The 19,205-nt window shown below is 35.9% G+C and overlaps 5 protein-coding genes across 5 annotated transcripts; 2 read left to right on the top strand and 3 right to left on the bottom strand.

The window, feature by feature from the left end:
• Nucleotides 1-117: 117 nt before the first annotated feature.
• Nucleotides 118-4,881, top strand: LOC149736778 (cilia- and flagella-associated protein 91-like). Its single transcript, XM_089877025.1, has 16 exons — nucleotides 118-358; nucleotides 548-624; nucleotides 800-957; nucleotides 1,167-1,313; nucleotides 1,376-1,557; nucleotides 1,755-1,932; nucleotides 2,018-2,175; nucleotides 2,314-2,496; nucleotides 2,610-2,749; nucleotides 2,910-3,026; nucleotides 3,215-3,433; nucleotides 3,516-3,634; nucleotides 3,812-3,923; nucleotides 4,094-4,233; nucleotides 4,290-4,381; nucleotides 4,585-4,881. The coding sequence occupies exons 1-16, from the start codon at nucleotides 286-288 to the stop codon at nucleotides 4,692-4,694; spliced, it is 2,205 nt and encodes a 734-aa protein (XP_089733151.1). The 5' UTR covers nucleotides 118-285; the 3' UTR covers nucleotides 4,695-4,881.
• Nucleotides 4,824-7,707, bottom strand: LOC149736777 (omega-amidase NIT2-like). Its single transcript, XM_089877056.1, has 8 exons — nucleotides 7,564-7,707; nucleotides 7,307-7,425; nucleotides 7,007-7,127; nucleotides 6,734-6,916; nucleotides 6,248-6,401; nucleotides 6,019-6,117; nucleotides 5,871-5,926; nucleotides 4,824-5,553 (listed from the first exon to the last, which is right to left on the bottom strand). The coding sequence occupies exons 1-8, from the start codon at nucleotides 7,568-7,570 to the stop codon at nucleotides 5,384-5,386; spliced, it is 909 nt and encodes a 302-aa protein (XP_089733182.1). The 5' UTR covers nucleotides 7,571-7,707; the 3' UTR covers nucleotides 4,824-5,383.
• On the bottom strand, nucleotides 7,660-9,450 carry LOC149736776 (GPI alpha-1,4-mannosyltransferase I, catalytic subunit-like). The gene has a single exon (XM_089877050.1). The coding sequence runs from the start codon at nucleotides 9,244-9,246 to the stop codon at nucleotides 7,939-7,941; it is 1,308 nt and encodes a 435-aa protein (XP_089733176.1). The 5' UTR covers nucleotides 9,247-9,450; the 3' UTR covers nucleotides 7,660-7,938.
• A 28-nt stretch (nucleotides 9,451-9,478) lies between these two features.
• Nucleotides 9,479-12,143, bottom strand: LOC149736775 (putative aminopeptidase NPEPL1). The gene has a single exon (XM_089877041.1). It carries the CDS (start codon nucleotides 11,917-11,919, stop codon nucleotides 10,321-10,323), a length of 1,599 nt encoding a protein of 532 aa, XP_089733167.1. The 5' UTR covers nucleotides 11,920-12,143; the 3' UTR covers nucleotides 9,479-10,320.
• A 1,180-nt stretch (nucleotides 12,144-13,323) lies between these two features.
• On the top strand, nucleotides 13,324-19,198 carry LOC149736774 (uncharacterized). The gene is made up of 8 exons (XM_089876469.1): nucleotides 13,324-13,479; nucleotides 15,175-15,278; nucleotides 16,076-16,211; nucleotides 16,532-16,693; nucleotides 17,185-17,235; nucleotides 17,584-17,772; nucleotides 18,300-18,400; nucleotides 18,802-19,198. Exons 1-8 carry the CDS (start codon nucleotides 13,422-13,424, stop codon nucleotides 18,910-18,912), a joined length of 912 nt encoding a protein of 303 aa, XP_089732595.1. The 5' UTR covers nucleotides 13,324-13,421; the 3' UTR covers nucleotides 18,913-19,198.
• Nucleotides 19,199-19,205: the final 7 nt, after the last annotated feature.

The following is a 19,205-nucleotide window of genomic DNA, read 5'->3' as shown; positions in this document are numbered from 1 at the left end:
GATTAAATCACAAATATCTGTGGATTATCCCAATACGTAGCGTTTACAAATACATTTAACAATTAGTTTATGCGCTCCCCGATGTTTAAAAGTACGTCCACTTGAAGTGCTGTTTATGTGGTTACTATGGAGTCAAGTGAAACCAGTTTGCAATGCAAAAAAAGTCTTAAAATTTGATGAATAAATAGTTCCAGTAAAACTAATCGCTTATGTATAACATAATTTAGGGCAGGCGTCCCTGTAACTATAGGGTCATAGTGCATAAGATCTTGAATAACGTTAAAAATGTCCCAAACACAGACTCAAACGCTGCACAGATCGGTTGTAAACCCGACACGAAACCATGATTATCTTTGTGGTAAGTACAGTTAAACTACGAAATATAGGCACTAGTGAAGAATTCCCCGGTACATAGGGGGTTAAGAGATTAGTGGTTAAAGGGTTTAGTAGTTAGGGGTTGATGGTGGTTGGCAAATAAGGTGGGGGAAAATTCTTCACTAGCACCAAAATATAAAATACAAACCTTAATGTATCATTCTTGTACCAGATGCCAATTACACTTTATCAAGTGAAAGAGATCATGCCCGGGACACTTACAAGGCTCATACTAAAGTTGAACGAGTTGTAAGTAACATAATCATACTAAACAACATGTTTTAAAACGGCATATCGTAAGTCTCATTACATTTATCTCTAGATTTTTAAATCAACTATTTCATTACATTGCCTTGGTAATTATACAAATACACCAATATATAGTATAAATACAAACTTAAAGAACACCACCTTTACTTTACAGAAGCGAGTCCCAGAGTTTCAGCAAATGTTTTCTGCCTTGCCTCACTACCCAAGGTTCCAAGTGAGATTGGAAGCCACAGATCCTGTTCCAAAGTTTATCAACCGCAGATGGAGAGGATATGCTGCACAGAACCGTGAAGCTATGATCAGATACACAACGTAAATATGGATGACCCTATTATCTTATTTCTACATGATAGATTTTTCTTTACCAATATTAAAACAGCTCATAGCTATATTATTTGTTTACTTGATTTCGTAACTTTTGAAAATAAGCAAATTTGCGAGAAGAGGTCTATCAGACTTTTATTATGTCTATCAGCAAGAGCGTATAAACAAGCACTGCATGTACCTTTAATCCCCTTCAGATTCAACTATGATCCATCAGTAAAGATACCAGCTGTAAAACATGAAGATGCGAAAGTGAGTGGTCAGAACCGATACAAATATTTCCGCAGACCAATTATCCCTTTTCTGCAACAAGTACCACCGGAAGTTCTCCTGCAACCGACAATGTAAGATCTGCTTGTATAATCTGAGTGCATTAAAGTTTCAACTTTATTGTTTTATTACTTAGGGTTGACCCTCTGGCACCTCCTAATGACATGATGCAACGCGCAGTCACCCCTGCCACGCGTACCATAGAGATTCAAACTGATTATCGGGACTCAGAGGCGCAAACAGATCCCTTTACCCCGGAGTATGTTGTGCGTCCAGGAAGCGCCCCAGAGCTCCTTACCCTTGCTACGTTGACCCATGGTAATTAAAATTTACCTGTTTTAATATAAGAGCAAATGTGTGGGATTCTAGATCCTAGTAACATTTAATGTCTGGTAATTGTTAAACGTTTAACTTGGACTTCCGTGTCAGATGCAGAATGTCTGTACAAGTTTTTCCTGAGAAAACAGTTGATTAATATTTAGTAAATATAATTTATGATACCTAATTAACTACAGGACACGGACTTCCTGCTGGTTTGGCCGAGGTTGAAATGATAGAGAGAGCTCGAGCAAAGAGAGCTTGGGAGAAAACTCTTCCTCCTCTTAATGATGTTTCTCAACTTGATCGGAGACAAAAGATGATGGATGAGATGGAAACAAAAGAGTGGGCAATACGTGAGATTGAGATTGAAAAGTAAGTCATTTAAAATTTGAATAAACAGCAAACATTTTGTGGTAAACTTTCTAATAATGTGATGTATTTTACTTTTGTGCTTAAGACTTCAAGAAGCCAGGCTTGAAGTTCTTAAAACACTCTTACTTCAACGGGAAGCCAAGCAACAAGAACTTAATGATAAGCGGCTTGATAAACTTTGGAGCAAGAAACAAAGAGCAAAAGAGGAAAAAATTCAAAAGATTCGAAAGGAGCACATAAAAAGTAATTTATGTTTATTTTTATGTTATTTATGTATATTTTTACAGTCTTCCATATAGATTATAATCACAGGCAGTGTAATACCTTGATGTAGTTATTCCTTAAGGTATTGAAAGTTACAATATCTGAATTTAATTTTAGCAATTCGAAAACTTACTCGTAAGAGAGAAAAGGTTGAGGGAAAACTTGAGCGAAGAGACTTGGTGAATGAGTACAGCAACTTTGGATCACAGGTTCACGCTCCTGCATCGAGAGTTGGTGTCTTCCTTGATCGAGGGTCAGAGCAATTTGTAGTAAAGAGTAGATACCTCAGCACTTTCCATGGTGAGAGTTGAATCTTTGTGGCTTGTTGTTAAACATTTGAATAAATTTATTATGCCGGTTTGCGAAAAAAATCACAGTTAAACTATAAAAAAATTTTCTTTTAATTTTCACAGGTTTACTTGAGCTTGAATCTTCTCTCCCAAGCTTTGTCACTCAACCAAGATATCGAGCTCCAAAGAAAGCAACATCAGCCAAGGAAGGTTTTGTGAAGAGAAAGGAAAGGAAGAGCAAGGAGCTAGCAGAGATGCACCAGGTTTGTATAACTGCTACAGTATGTCAAAAAATTTTAAGTATGCACAAATAAGTACTTTGACCTTGGTTAATGTAATTCTTATTACCAGTATACCTGCAGTACTTAGATTACTGTATTAGATTGCTGTTGTTTGAAATGAATATTTTACAAAAACGAACAGACAATTAAGGAAGCTAAGCAGATGGGTAAAGAGCAACTGAAGCCGCTGAGATTTCTCCAGAAAGTTGAGAAACCAATTCCAAGACCACCAACCCCAACTGTGGAAGTTCCTTCTCAGGTTAGCAAAATGTTGTTTTATATTCCAAGGTATAACATGAAAGTTTGGTATGTATTTGTAATGCCATTCAGTTTCAGTTATTCAGTTATCATTTAATGTGTTTGTTGCTTAAACTAAGAAAAGCAAGAATGTAAGTTATAAATGTTTGGGATTAGGAGTACTCAATTTTTTGTTTCTGTTCACTTCAGGAGACGGAGCAGACAGAGCTTGCTTCCATTCTCCTCCAGAAGGTAATCCGAGGAAGAGCAGTGCAAAATATGATGTACGAAGGTAAGGAGAAGAGACTCGAGCTGATCCAGGAAATCAGAAGTACCCACGCTCTTCAAGCTGCTCAACAACAGATGAAGAGACAGGAGAAGCAAAATGTTGTAACATTGCAGAGGCAGAGAAGATTGTATCAGCACAAGGTAAAATACCAATAAAAATTATTTAACATTTTTCGTTTGTAGAGTAGAGTATCATTTACATTGATTTTATTTGTACATTTAGGAGTCATTTGTGGACGAAGCTTTGTCACAGTTGGAGGGTGACTCAATTGCTGATATGCTTGATTTCCTCTCTAAAGAACTTATCAGGCTTGAAGAAGAAAGAAGGATTCATGCTTTCAGGTGCTTAATAACTGCATATAATAAATGTATATAAATGTTTTATGTCTTTTTCCAACTATTCAGCGATGAACAAACTCTCATATGCAACACCAAACTTCCCCTACCAAACCTAATAGTCTATAATCAATGAAACAGCAACAAAATATTTTATCACTCTTTCTTCATAAACATTTCCAGCATGTTGGCTGAGAGACGAAGGAGGATCAGGGAAGCGGAGGAATCTGGGAGGAGGCAGGTCGAAGAGAGAAGGAGGAGGGAAGAAGATGAGATTTTCAAACAATTGATGAAGGTAAAGAATTGTCAAACAAAACGCACCATGCGTAAACGCTTGCATTGTAACCAAGGATGCTGGATTCGACAATTAAATGAATTGAATAATTCAAAGTGCCATAGTTCCTAAAGTTTCTATTGTAATATACTCAAGTAAGAAGTAATAATGTTCTTTCCTCATCACACTAGGTTCACCAGTCCACGGTTGATACATACTTGGAAGATATAATAATTACTTCAGTTGATAAAACTGCAGATGAACAAGCAAGAAAAGAGATTCGAGATCAAGCAGACACAATAAATGATGTGGCTTACGAATTAGAAGAAAGGTAAAATTTGTTAATTATTTTTCGTTCCATGAAATTAAATTTGATATCAATTACAGACGCACATTGCTTCAGTCAGAGGAAATTGTATCAGAATTAGTTCACAGCTTCTTGCTTCCAGAGGTTCTCAAAGTGGATGCAAGGCAAAGAGGTGGTTTGTTGTTCTTATTTAAAAGAGAATATGATGTATATTAAAGGTTATGAAATTATTGAAGATGTAGCTTCTGACACCAAAACAGATTAATTATGTTACGCATTCACAAATGACCCTTGTACAAGCTCTGGTGGCAGTCGTCCAGCTTACAATTTAGATGTTTCAATAAAATATTAATTTACTATTTTATATATCATCAGTCAAACTGGAGCAACGGAAGCACCTTCTAGCTGCTCACAAGATCCTACATGCAACAACTGAACCAATTATAGACGGAACATCAACTAGCAACCAACCAGAACAATCATGATAACACAAAATTTCAACACATGTCTAGAAATCTCTTTTGTTATTTTGTAGTGCCTGGTTCAGTTGCTTTTTTGTTTAAAATAGGTTTTGCTGTCGGGTTGATCTCTGTTATATATATAGTAGGCCCTGCCCTGATTGCAAAATTGTTTATTCATGAGAATAAAATACTGTATTGTTACAAAAAAAAAGTTATTTGTACAAGCTATATTACTACTATAGTAAGTGGTATCTTTTGAATTTGGCTCTGTATTCTTTACCAGCACCAATATTGTTGGTAGATTCTTGCGACATCATGACCGAATAGTTTGGGGGCGTATTTACCAGAACTTGGTGTACTTAAAGTATAATTTGGGTTGGGATGGTACATTTTTCATTTCCCTTTGCATTTGGGATATTACTTATTCCTTCCACACGACAAATACATGGCACATTGCATTACATGGCTTCACAACATATCAACAAGGAACTGATGAACGTACAATTGTAAAACACAAAAATTAATAATGCTTGAACTCTTTAAAGACAAATGCTTCACCTATGCTACACACTAAAATTTAAAAAAAATGAAGTTATAAAATCTTTTACCACATGATATGTTAATTTACTAAAAAAATCTTAAGCTACATTAGAATATGACCTGAAAAATATCACTGAAAATGCTAAGAGGAAGATAAATATGGAAATCAAAAACTAATCCACGTGCTTGTTTACATCAATATCATATCCAGAACAATCCTTTGTCTTCTTCGATCGATCTGACTTCTCATGATGATCACAGATTGAAGGTCTTGTGTAAACATCCCATCTCTTCTGCTTTGATATTGGGATGTTTTGACGAACCTCATTTACTTGGCTCATATCTATAGCAAGTAGTCTTACTTTTAGTTGCTTGCATAATAACTTGACAGACACACGTAAGTATATTAATTAACTTTCTTGTACCTAATACAACCTGTTTAACTGTATAACTACATGTGATCCACCTTGCTATCTGTTACATTATATCTGTAGTACTATACATAACACTAACATATCTTTATTAAACACAAGACATCATACTACAGAGAATAACAAGTTTTAACGCAATTCTCTGCAGGTACATCAGATTTTACAAGTTGCCAACATAACATGTTAGTATTTAGACTTTAAAAAATTATCTGTGAATCAACTGACTTACCAATATTTGCAAAGATCGTCTCTTCACTGTGTTCTGTAGTTGCTACAACATCTCCCCTGCAATGTACAATTGAAAGTATTCATTATAAAATATATTTATTTTACATTACTACAACAATAGGCTGGAACAAAATTGTTGCACTACCCACCAAGGCCCAATGAGGGTAGAATGTCCCCATGCAACATAAGTTCCCTTGTCATCTCTTGCTGGTGAAACAGCAGCAACATACAATTGGTTATCCAGCGCCCTGAATAAACATGTCGTTTATTTTTCCATTTCTGGCACAAACATTCATATTACAAAGAAAATATCTGCATAACAATGACCAGTGCTTATGGTGACAATTACATAATATAAGGTTGGTTTATGAATCAAACCTTGCACGTTGCAATAACTCCCAATGCAGAGGCCCTGTGGTCATGTTAAATGCACCAGGATATATAAGGAGATGGCAACCTTCTGCAGCATAAATCTGTGCAAGTTCTGCGAATCTAATATCGTAACAGATCCCAATGCCAATCTTGCAGTTTCCTAAAATACATTAGACTAGTTGGGGCAAACATAGCACACATTCTAAGTAAGCATAAAACATACAACCTGTTAAATATTAAGTGCTGACATGGTAATATATTGATTATTTAGTGTCAGAAAGTGCAAATCTGCAAACCAATCCTTGATTTCAAAATATTAAAACAAGACATACTCAACTCTTAACAAATAATAAAAAATACTGAATATTATAAATCTTAAAAATTCATTTATTTTTTCATTAAACATTTTTGCAGAAAAGGTCAAGACCATATAACAGGTGAGTGAATAGATGCAAGTTACTTTGATTAAAAATCAAGCCTAAGTTAACTTACCTAGAGTGAATGTAAGAAGTTTGTTTCCTGGCTGTAAAACTTCAGATTCTTGGAAACGAATTTTCCCAGGAACGTCAATGTCAAACAAATGCATTTTCCTGTATTTCCCAATCATATCACCACTAGGTGAGAACACAGAGCACGTATTAAACAATTTGCCATTTTCAGACTCTGGTATTGAACCTAAAAGAATATGTTTTTCATAATAATTTATCAAGTTTAAATAAAATGATTTATTATATATAATTAGTTTGCAATGTAAGTGTGCAATACCTCCAACCAAATAGATTTTGCATTCTTTAGCAACTTGTGATAATAACTCTGTGGTCGGACCAGGTACTGATTCTGAATACTCTTTGAAATACTGTGTTCCATAAGGACTGTTAAAACATTCCTAAAAAAATCGGAATTAATGGCATATAATACAACTTAACAAAATATTACAATTACGACACAAGTCAAATAGCTTGTTATAGTTTCCAATTAAGGTTATCGATAAAGTGTGGATTAGTTAGGTTTTACCAAGTGTTTTAATAATAGTGTTCAATTTAATAAATGTATTAAATTATTTACTGGTAAAGCAACCAGGTTTGCTCCTTTTGATGCGGCATCCTTCACCAGTTGGCACGCTCGCTTTACATTCTCAAGTTTATTACTCCCAACTGCCATCTGAACCAACGCCAACCTCAGAGCTAAAATATTTCATTTACATATTAGGATATGATGATAACAATGAAGTCAAATATGCAACAGTTTATATGTATATCTCACAACACAAAAGTAATCCAAGACATGTAGGAACAAGCAGTGATTAAAATATAAATACATACCCGCCATTGTTTAACTTGATACTTAACTTGAGATTTTCGACTATTAATCTAACTTAACTTCCTAAAGTTGAAAATATTCCAGTCACCCCTAAGGTCCTAAGAAACACAAAATTAACCTGACACATGAAATAACATGCAAAGTATAATGAAGCAGAACTTTATTTATTCCTTATGATTAGGAAAGCAAAGTTTATTTAATGATTTCGGCCGGTTGATCTAACTTATACAGCACATAACCGGAACTCAGAAAACTGTATAATTAATGTAGATTTAATTGAGGAAAACAAGCTCAAATTACATTTTATTAATTACATCATCGGTTAAATATCATTAATTTTATCATATCCTGACAGTTGCATTTAGTGTTATTCTATTTTAAGCAGTTTTAAATGACTTTATAGGTTTTATCACTCCATTTGAAGTAAAAACAGGGGAAAAATCATAGTTGGTAATAAACCACTTCACAATAAAAACATTAATCAGGAAAAACACAATCACAGCAATCCATAAAACAGTAAAAACATTTCTGCCTTCGAACTCAAGTAGGTATGCTGCAGCAAGCCAAAAGCCCTGTCCTACAAACCACAAAATAATTACCAACAGACATTTTTTTAAACCAATATGCCTTAATTTGGGAACAAGAAATGGCAGCAGGGAGACGTACCATATAAAGTACTGCGATGTGCACACTTTGTTAAAAGTTACAAATACATAGGTGAGGAGAAATAGGCAAAAGGGCAGGTCTTCGTAGTGTGTGTACGATAATATGCCCATCAGCAACGCTTGGTTAAAGAAACAAAGCAGACCATGTAATGTACTAGGGTCCAAATACAGCATGTAAAAGTATACTGAAAAGTTATGGCGAATATCTTTGCGTGTGACATGGTATAAGTAGGTGTGCTCCAAAAAAGGAAACCCGTAAATTTTATACATAATCATTGTTAAACTGACAAGGCACACAAGAAAAGCTGAGAAGAATGCAAGTCTTTTACCACTGAGTAATTTCCCAAAAATGGTTTTGATTTTCCCACCTTTTAAATTATTAATTAACTCGCACAAGACAACTCTGTTTCTACCATTGTCAAAACCGCTACCCAGGAACAAAAAGATGCATAGAATATAAATTACAGGGTAAATTTTTAAGTGAACAGCCAATCCGAATAAAATCCCTGCAAGAAATGTGTATTTCTTAAATAAAAGATACAGCGTACAACAAACTATCATAGACAGAATTGACTCTGCATTGCCTCTACAAGAGATCATGGCAGTTAGGGGGTTAAACAGCCAGGTGCATAAGGATAATGAGATAAGTTTTTTTGAGACACATTGTAATTCCAAAATGCATTGAATAAGATAGGCTGTTGCAAAATCTGCAGCAATAAAAATCAGTTTTCCCCAAACTGGAGTGAGGTATATATTGGGTACAAGAATCCACGCTAGCAATGGGGAATATCGATATGTAGCTCGTAGGTAAGGTGATTGACCAAGGCTAACAAACTCAGCAGCATCACTAAACACAAAGTAATCAACGTCTGTGAATTTTACTTTCATGTATAAATCTTGCCACATGCCATATAGCAACAAAAATATCCTTAAAACAAAAGCTGAGATATAGACAGTAAAAGTTTTTATGATCATTCCGCCTCTACTTCTCAGCGGTGTTGGTTGGCTCTTTCTTTTCATTTTCTGTTCCAAGAACTGATTTTTCTAACTCTGTAAAGTCCATGCCCTGCTCCTTCATAACACCCTTTACACACGTTTGGTATTTCTTGAAAATCTCCGCACAGGTGTCTTGTGTATCGCCCTTCATGTAATGCTCACGAAACCAGTGATTGAAGCATTTATCGTACTCAGCTTTTAGCGGTGTGCATTTATCACCAATACTATTCATGCTAAACAACCTGAAACTTTTACATCTGCTTCAAACAGATCATGAAAAATTAGTTGCATCGAGCTTATAATAAATTCATACAGCATTTACTACGGGAAACATGACATTTTTACTGCACACAGATTTAAAAAAAAACAATTTAAACATCATTTATACTAGCAGTTGTTTTGAACACGCATTAAAACAATAAGAAACAAAAATTTGTTTTAGCCCCATATTTAAAATTCCATAAATAATTTTATATGTTTTAAAAAATCTTTTTTACGCTAAATAAATTCTCTATTAGTGCAAAGAACTCCAATGATAAGAAACTTCCTGGTAAGAATAATAACTGAATGCATTTTTACTCTTGAATATTTACATTGAAAAAAAATGCAATTTAGTCAAAGCCCATGGGCAACAATTGAAAAATGCCTAAAACATTTTTTCAAAGCGAACTACACTTGTAAAGTATTTTTACAGATTACAACCATGGAGCAAAACTCCTTTTGGTTTGAGTTAATTTGTACAAACCATTAACACACTCATTTTTGAAGATAAGTAAAGTCATGCACAAGAGACTTCATAGCACAACCAGTTACACACACAATATGTATGCTAACTGGAATTTGCTGTTTGTGAATAACTTAAATAGCTATTTCAGCAATAATACACATTCTGTATGACTGAATTAACCAATTGTTACATTGTTTCACTGTTAATGCTGTATGGTTAAAACACACACATGGCTTAAATCTTGATTAATATTTATGATTATAATTTAACCAGCAATAGCAATAGGGAACTAATTACATTGAAGGCAGAAGCAAATTTAGTTTGAAAACTGACACACCTAAATAGGTGCTTAATTATTGTTCAATAATGCTTTATGCATTTCTTGGTCGTTTAGCAACACTGTTTCCCTCACATCCATGCACCCCGTCACAATTAGCACTCTCAAACAACGCAGCAGAAGGTGCTAACAATTGCAAGAATTTATCAGATGACAGTTCTCCAAATAGCACCATTAGAAGTGCAACTCCATATCCAGTTGCACGCTCTCCACTATGCACAGGTGATGCCATGTCAACATGCACCCATGTTCCTGAAAAATTAAAAGCTCCCATCAAATGACTTCCGATGAACAACCCAGCACAAGAGGACTGGGCATTCGAACGGTCAGCCACAGAATTTTTCATGTCCGCCACTGCTGAATTAAACTCAGGAAAATGCAGTTCAGGGCAATATACAAGTGGAAATGCGAGATCCCCAGATGCTTTACCAGCTGCTACTGATGCTGCTTCCCAAATTTCATCATTAGTAAGAACTGCTGCATGGTATTTTCCTGTTGACACCCCCTGTGCACCGGTTAATGTTGCCATATCAAGAATTATGTCAGCTTTTAGGTCTTTAGATGCATATGCCACACCATCTCCAAGTACAAGTCTGCCTTCTGCATCAGTGTTATTGATTTCAACAGATCTACCTGAATACAAAATATGAATATCATCTGGTCTGGTAGCAATTGGCCCAACTGCATTTTCTGCAAGACACAAAACAGCGTGAAGATTTTGCTTAAAGCCTCGTTTTACTGCTGATCGAAAACTAGCCAAAATAGCAGCTGCTCCTCCACAATCTCTCTTCATTCCAGGCATTGTGGTTTTGCCCTTGATGCTCAAACCACCTGTGTCATAAACAATACCTTTTCCACACCATGCAATAGTTTTGGTAGCATCTGGTGGGCAGTGGCTCAATACAACCAATGCAGGAGGATGAACAGCAGCTTTTCCAACTCCGTAAATTCCTCCAAATCCTCTTTCATTTAGCTCTTCACCACTGATGATCGTTGGTTTGATCCCAAGCTCCAGACCAACGTCTTCCGCCTCTTTGACAAACTGAGTAGTGTTCATGATGTTGCATGGAGTGTCAACAATTCTTGCAGCCATTTGAATAGAATCAGCAGTATCCTGCAAACAAGCTGCAACATCAACCATGTTACAAGTGCTTTCACCAACTACAACAAACTCCACAGTTATGTTGCGAGCTGGTTTTGTAGCACCGCCGCAGTCTGTACGCATCGAAAACAACGAAAATGATCTTGCGATAGCACAACCACAAGGAAACATCTCTTCTTCTTTGCAGACAACTACAAGCACTTTGTCGCCTTTACCAAGTAGGCAACTTCGCAAGAGCTTAGGAATATGATAAGCACCTGATGGCATGTTATGCCGACTTGATTTCTCAGAAAAAGCACCCACACTAGCACCATTCATCCATAATGCACAGGTATCTGTCGGAGCTGGATTGAGTGAAGCAACTGCCCCTTTCCATACACTCTCAGATACCTTTGGTTCTAAATGATTACGCACGTCATTCCAGCTCGCCCGTTTGAGGTTTGAAACTTGTCCTAAAATTGCAACATGCTTGTGGGCTGGGTCAGATTTAAACGGTTTGCCAGCAAATTGTACATTGACTTTCTTAGACATTATTTGCTACTTTAGTACAGATTTCCAATTGTGATAAAGGCTGAAAACGAATACAAATGTACCACGTGTTGGGGAGAAAATTCCAGTTCTTCGTTAATTTATGTTAGGTAATGAATTTTTTAGCACAATTTAAACACGACTTCGTTATACTAATGTTAAGATATTAGAAATAATCTACAATTTAAATACCGAATCTTGCTTAAAATTGATATTACTTTTGCACAACTTCCTCAAAACCAACATCTCATACCGATGGCATGACACGATTTATTTAGCGATAGAACGATGGTGCCACCATCCGGTTAAAATTTAAAATAGCATAAATCAGCGATTGCGTGTGGACATTTTAAACATTATAAATATTAAAAAGATTCACTTATATAACCTATAAAAACATTTTTACAAACACAGAACAAGAAAGACCGATCAAAGTCTTTAGTTAAGTACAAGAATAAATCATGTAGTCGTATTTGTGTGAAAACTTATAGTTATTAATCCAGAAAATTGTTTTGCCTGTATGATTGAAATGATTGAAATGTTATATACATTTCACTAACTCCAACCGCAAACGTGTCATATCTAATTATTTTTTGATACATTTAGAAGCCTAATATATCCAGACGCAACACGAAGCCTGACACTCAATCCATTATTTATGGCAGTAATACATGACGGTATTACATTATGAGAACTGCTTTAGTGCGAATTCGGATCTAATAATTACCGTAAGCTTGTTTATACATCATGTAATACCACAGCCCCATATGCTGAAAACTGGTAATATGTCATCGCCCGTACCATATTAAGGCATTATCCGACACAAGAATATAACTTCAAAGTATATACGACCAAAGCGTGACAGACAGATCTGTAACCAAGTGATGGAGTGTTCGATGGTGGCAATGCTTTGAAACCACAGCGTTACTGATACCTTACATTATCTGTATGCTGTAACCAACGCTTATAGATATATCTATAATCGTTGCTGTAACCTCCGTTTATAAATTCAGTTTTACTCTTTTAACCTGTGATCAGTATATAAACCTAGATTTAATTGAAAAAGTCGTTAATGGAATCTCATTAGCAACTGACTGGAAAGTCATAACTGCGTTGTAATCGATTTGGGGGAATGAGTTATTGAGTTAGAACGAATTTGACTACTAGTGAGCTCTGCTTGCCTCACTATACATCTGGTGGTCGATATAATAGTGGGAAAAAGGCAAAGGAAATAAATATCGAACTCCGGGAGAACGGCAGTCATTTGTCGCACAGCAAAAGCAGGTGGACGCTGGGAAAATACTAGGCTATTGTGTGATTAGTTTTTTTGTTCTTGCATACAGTTTATTGTGATATTTCTTTTAGAAAATATTTTTGAATATATTCATAAAATACAGTTAAACATTCTAATACTTCACTTGACCACGTTTTACAGACTTACCAATTAGTTAATAGTAGTCAAGAAATAACTTTTTAAAAGTAGCAGCAACGAAAAAAAAGCAACAATGAAAGTTTATCAATTTGTTTCTGTGTTATTGGTCGCATCGGCACTTACATTTCAAGGTACGTTTATTAATCAACTTTTAAAATCATTATAAATAATTTTAAAAGGTTTTTACACAGTTTGTTTGTTTATTGTAAAAGTTTGATTTAAACAAAAAGTTTTTGCTTGGGTGGGATGGGACATGTTTTCATTCTTATTTCTCGTCCTTTTTGGTACAGTTATCAAAATAACCGTATAGCCTCGTAACTATAAAATAGCGTTGCTATTATTTAAATTAGAATAGGGAAATATGAAATTTAGGTGCCAACGTAGGCCTATATCCTATTTTATCCTACAGTAGCTTATTAAGTCTGGCCAAACTACCTTGCATTTGGAACAGTTTTCATGTCGCACAACAGTTGGTATGTTCCACCCATGTTGATTACCTTAAAAGAGACAGAAGGCTGGACGCAAATATGACCGACTTATGCATTATTAATATCTAACGAGGGAACGAACAGCACTTTTCCTTTGGCGGACGCCTGGCGTGATTACCGACTTTCGATCGAATGTAGCGACTTGAACTATCGATTTAATGGCGCGTATGTTGGCAGTGCAATTCTGCCGTTTAATAAAAAAAGGGCTCTTTCCCGATTACTTATAATAAAGAAAATTATACGTAAAAACTAAAACGTCGTTTATGAATTCGAGTGACCTGGTATGAACAAGGGATGTCGTTCACGGCCTCCTATATAGAGATACGGCCTAATATCTCTAGTAGAGGCCGTGGTGTATTGACTGCAGTATGCGCTTTTTGGTCGCCTCAGGAAACATAATTTTTATTGCATCAAAAACGTAAAAAATTATTTTAAGTTGGCGTTTATATATTCTCTCGGTTGCTACTGAACAAACGGGTCACAAAATAGTATAGGGTCTATATATACGATCTATATAGGCTTACAATACCGGTTTGAAAAAATGCATGAAATGTATCAGATGTCAAGCAATATCCATTGAGGATAATCAACGGTTACTTTCACTGAAACATAATTTTTCTAGAGCTGCTTTCAAGGTTCAAGCGCGGCCTATCATAAAGGGATTTTCATTTTCCACAGTTGTGCAGTTTTTGTAACGCGTGTCATGCATATATTCAATGGCAAATTTGTACAAGCGATCGATATATTTCTAAGATTAATCATGGCGGCTAGAAAGTCAAACATAATTCGAACGCCCTATGCAATATATATTTATGGTGCATTAATATTTGATGGGAAATTTTAATGGTGGGGTTGTTACATTACTTATCTCAAAAATTTTTCACGCAAACTTCCAGCGTTCCGAGCTGTGCAAAAAACACAATGGAACTGACATTATAACTGTGAAGTTCGCGGCACGGTGACTCACTACATAGGTTAAAATCAATGGGACCACCTTTTTTCTTTCATGCATGACATTTATGACTCACAAATCTAACAAAAACAAAGTGCATGAATTATTCATTAGATACACAAGGAGTGTTTTTTTAATTTTGGAGCATTATGATGCATCGTAAATATGGGACAGCATATGGTGTGTTTTACTTTAATTATACGCTTAAACTCTTGTTTTATATATGGGTAGGGAAGCTAGGATACATTTTTATTCTTTTTTTTTCATCTCACTTGGTAGTAAACAAACGACATTCAAAGAATTATTAAACCGTCTCCTCACGACTCCCGTTCTTGGTATCATGTTTTTTCAAGTTTTATTCTACAAAAAAATGTAATATTTCATAGAAACCAGCAGTATCCCCGTTCCAACAACAAGCACTTTAACTTCTAACAACGTAACTGAAGATTCCAACCAAGCAAGCGACCAAATTTCTGACGCAGATGGGGACGTGAGTAGGCCTACTAATTATTTTGCAAAGAATAAAAAACGCTGAGAAAAAACAGTACTATAGAACAAATTCGAGTAAATACCCGACACTGCGGCAAAGGAACGGGTCGTGTCCTGATATGTTATTTACCAAGCTAACACACAGATTAGCTTCCATATTTTTATCGACTATTTCCAAATTCAATCGAAGCTATATGTGTGTCTTAATAAATCCCCAACGTCTGACTGCCAGACGGACTGTACATTGAAATTCAGTTAGGCAGAGACGGCAGCTCATATTTTGGACGAAATATACAATTGAGATCGATCTGACCCGCGTTCCAGACGCTGCGTGGGTTGGCTGACGTCATTTTATAAACATGATGCCGGTATTGTTTTTTTAAAATCTTATATCTGCGACAAATACTATTGATTTCAGTAGCCAGGTACAATTTTCTACAATAAACACTTCACAAACAAGTCATTTACGTCACTGCTTTTTCAGTTCGATTTGTCTTTATGTATGCTCGGCACGAACATTCCGGACATAAGTATATTACCGATAATGTAGACATAGTTTTATAAAAACACAAATGAAATATGAATCCTTTACCATATCAGCACACAAATTCAGGAAAACAGAAAAACACAAAAATCAATGTACGATGAAAGATAAAATACCTTTATAAAACTATATACACCCGCGTATATAGGTCCGATAATATTTATACTCAAAAAAAACTTCGAATCTACCTGTACTTTTACTTTAGAATGTAAGTTTGACTTTTAACGCAACAATAACAACCAAATAATAAATAGTCATTGAATTGCATCATGGAGGCGATATCGGTGATGGTGTCCGGAAATGAACAATCTCTGTCAGAAGCTTGCAAGGAAATGATAAAAGCTGCCCAGGACGACGATGACAAACCGGAGTCAGTTGTTAATAGCAAAGGTGAATAAGTTTTTGATTGCCCGGAGTATTCTGAGCAAGACTGTATCAAATTTAAGAATATTACATCTTAATTGCAATACGTTGTCCGGCTAAGTACAGCTACAAAAACAGTACAAATCGTATGCATATTTCGCCATTCTAATTACCCTGCTTATTTTGAACAGTTTTTGATCACCAAGCGCAGTATTCTAAGTAAAACTGAAACATCAGTGCACTGTACAACCTTTAAAAATAAAGTGCAGTTATGGAAACTGTATAGACTAGAGTATAGACTATAGTTGCTTTAATAACATTGAATAACATTGCTGCTCTTGCATTAGACGAAAATTCTGACGTGAATGATGCGGTCAGTGAACCGCCATCCCAATCTCCCGATTTGCAAGCTGAACTGCAGGATCTGACGTCACAATTACGTGGCATTGATGCAGATTATGACGTCAGTAATGAAGATCACGTGCTCGGAATGAAACGAAGTGACAGTGGTAATACATATTTATCAGTTCAGGTGTTTTGGTGGGGCCAGGTATATGATATATATAGTACGGCGGGGGAAGATAGGACACTTTTAGGGCATAATATCTCAATATCCTGATCGTGTTTTAAACAACTAACAGCGGTTTATGGAAGTCGTGAGGGTACGGTTTATAATTATATTTGAACGTTCTTTGTTTACAAGGAAAAATGGACGACAAAATAGAACGAAAAGGTGTCCCATCTCCCCTCACCCTGTACCTTTTAAATACTAATCGTTCAAAGTCAGTTATTTTTGTCAAATTTATTGACCGTGAACTGTTTTTGAGGGATTTCTCATGTGAGACCATAAGTGCATAAGACTTTAGAAATAAAAACGTCCAAGTAAGACCATGATCCAGTCATTCGACGGTCGTTTCCTAATATACTGTAGGTAATAGTTACCAGGCATTAATATTTCACGAGTTCCGCGAGTTTTATTTCTTTTTCTATCCATTTCTAGACGCTGATGACGTCAAACGATCCGGGGGTGGCGATGCGGAAACATCCGACGGTAAGAGTTTGATCCGAATTAATTCTAAATACGTATTAAAACGTACTCAGAATCGATACAACGACGTTACGTTAAACATCAGTATTTTTATACGTTTTTATCTCTAATTACGGGATGTGGAGCTCGGATAACCCCAATACGTTGCGTAATGTAGGAGTTCTAGGGGCAGAACGTCTCATTTTATGTCGTGCTGGTTATTTGGTGAAATAAAAGTCCCTTTAAAATTCGAGTACCCTAAGTGCATATTGGTATTGAGTATAGCGTAGTATAGCGCTGGCTATTGAGTAAGTGAGTATAGCCAATATGTTGAAACCAAGTAGCATATCACAAACCTTGTCTTTACTACAGATATTGACAACTCTGAAATCGAAGTTGAAGAACCCGCTACTCCCTTCGTGACGTCACTGAATGACATCAACGATGAGTTTCTTGTGATACCACTGAAGTATTTACGAAAGCAGATGATGAAGGAAGAAATGATTAACGATGATGTCACTGATGTTGTTAACAAGAAACAAAACGAAGACGACAAAAATGGTCGGTTAAATTTAGTTTCCTCAATCAAAAAAGCAGTGCGCAATTCCAATGCATCTTCAGGTAGATTATGTTGTTGCGTAACGCGTACGTGAGCTTTTTGGTACAGATGGCGAATACGCACAAATGTACTATATATGGCTAAGCAACATCGATCACTTGGTGATTGCGCTGCGTTTTTGCTTCATTTGGCACCTTGTTGGATGTCGTGGTATTGATTAAAATCCTGGCTTAAAATTAAAAATATGATTTTGGAGACGCGTCGATCGATTGCACTGTTGCAAACACCAAGATTGAACCCAATCGACCTCCCGCACCCCGCGCATGCGCACTGCGACTCATTAATTTTAATGCATGAAGCCCCAAGGGCTACGGGGACTGATGAGGTGCTAATTTTGTATAAATAGAGATGTCAAATTAGACAAAAAGAATATAACGACAGGCCCAAAGCGAAAGACTGTCAAGAATAGCTTAATCTTAATGTCACCCATTGTGTAACTAGTTACAAATCCCGGTATTCAATATTACAGCTAAACTCGAAGATACTGAAACAGGCTTAGATGAGAATAGTACTGATGACGTCACAAAGGGAGCTGAATGGGACGGCGACGCGACTTCGGAGATGGACATGGTATTTGGGTTTATATAGCACATAGGATATATGTGTAAGCTAATATCTGAAGGTTGTGGGAACTAAGTGATCTTTGAAACAGGAATACGATGAACACGCTTTATAATTGAAAAAAACGAGTTACAACATAAAAAAAATAAATCAAATGTTTGCATTTCATTATAAATTACATTGCAGCAATAAGTGGAACATTACGGCCTTGCCAGATATGCCATTATTTTAATATTGCTCTTCATCGAGACCCTATAATAAGCGTTTTTAGAAACACCGAATTCCTGTTAATTTGGCTTATACCAGATGGTATGGCGGTCGTAACTTATATAAACGTTTAAAACGTTTTAAACATTTGAATTAGCAAGAAGCTTTATATAATACAAACATAACTATATACGTACTTACAGGAGCAATTAAACGCACTCTACCAAGTCCAACTGGATCTAAAAAAATTGGGACAAGACATGAAATATCTGAAGCAACAGCAGCAAACCGAAACACCTGTCCAGTCTAAATGAAGCACATGTTCCATCTGTCTTAAATCCTATGTTTAATTATTTTCTATCATTTAAAGTCGACGTTTAATTACTTTAAACATAGCGAAAACTTGGTTACCTGCAGAAAATGCACCCAAATTGTATATTCACAAGGTCTTGGCCACAAGTGCACACAATGCAAGGCTGTGTATGTACATAGTTTCATATATTCGTTGTTCACACGCAATGTTCGTGTTGTTGCTATCACCGGCTAAGCAAGGGGTCAGTGCAATCAGCTGTACAAATAAATCAGTCGTACCACACTGCATATTAAA

This window comes from Ciona robusta, chromosome 4 (assembly GCF_009617815.1).
Source record: "Ciona robusta chromosome 4, ASM961781v2".
Taxonomy (NCBI): Eukaryota; Metazoa; Chordata; class Ascidiacea; order Phlebobranchia; family Cionidae; genus Ciona; species Ciona robusta.
Note: the sequence above shows the minus strand (reverse complement) of the source record. Positions and strands in the feature narration are given on the sequence as shown.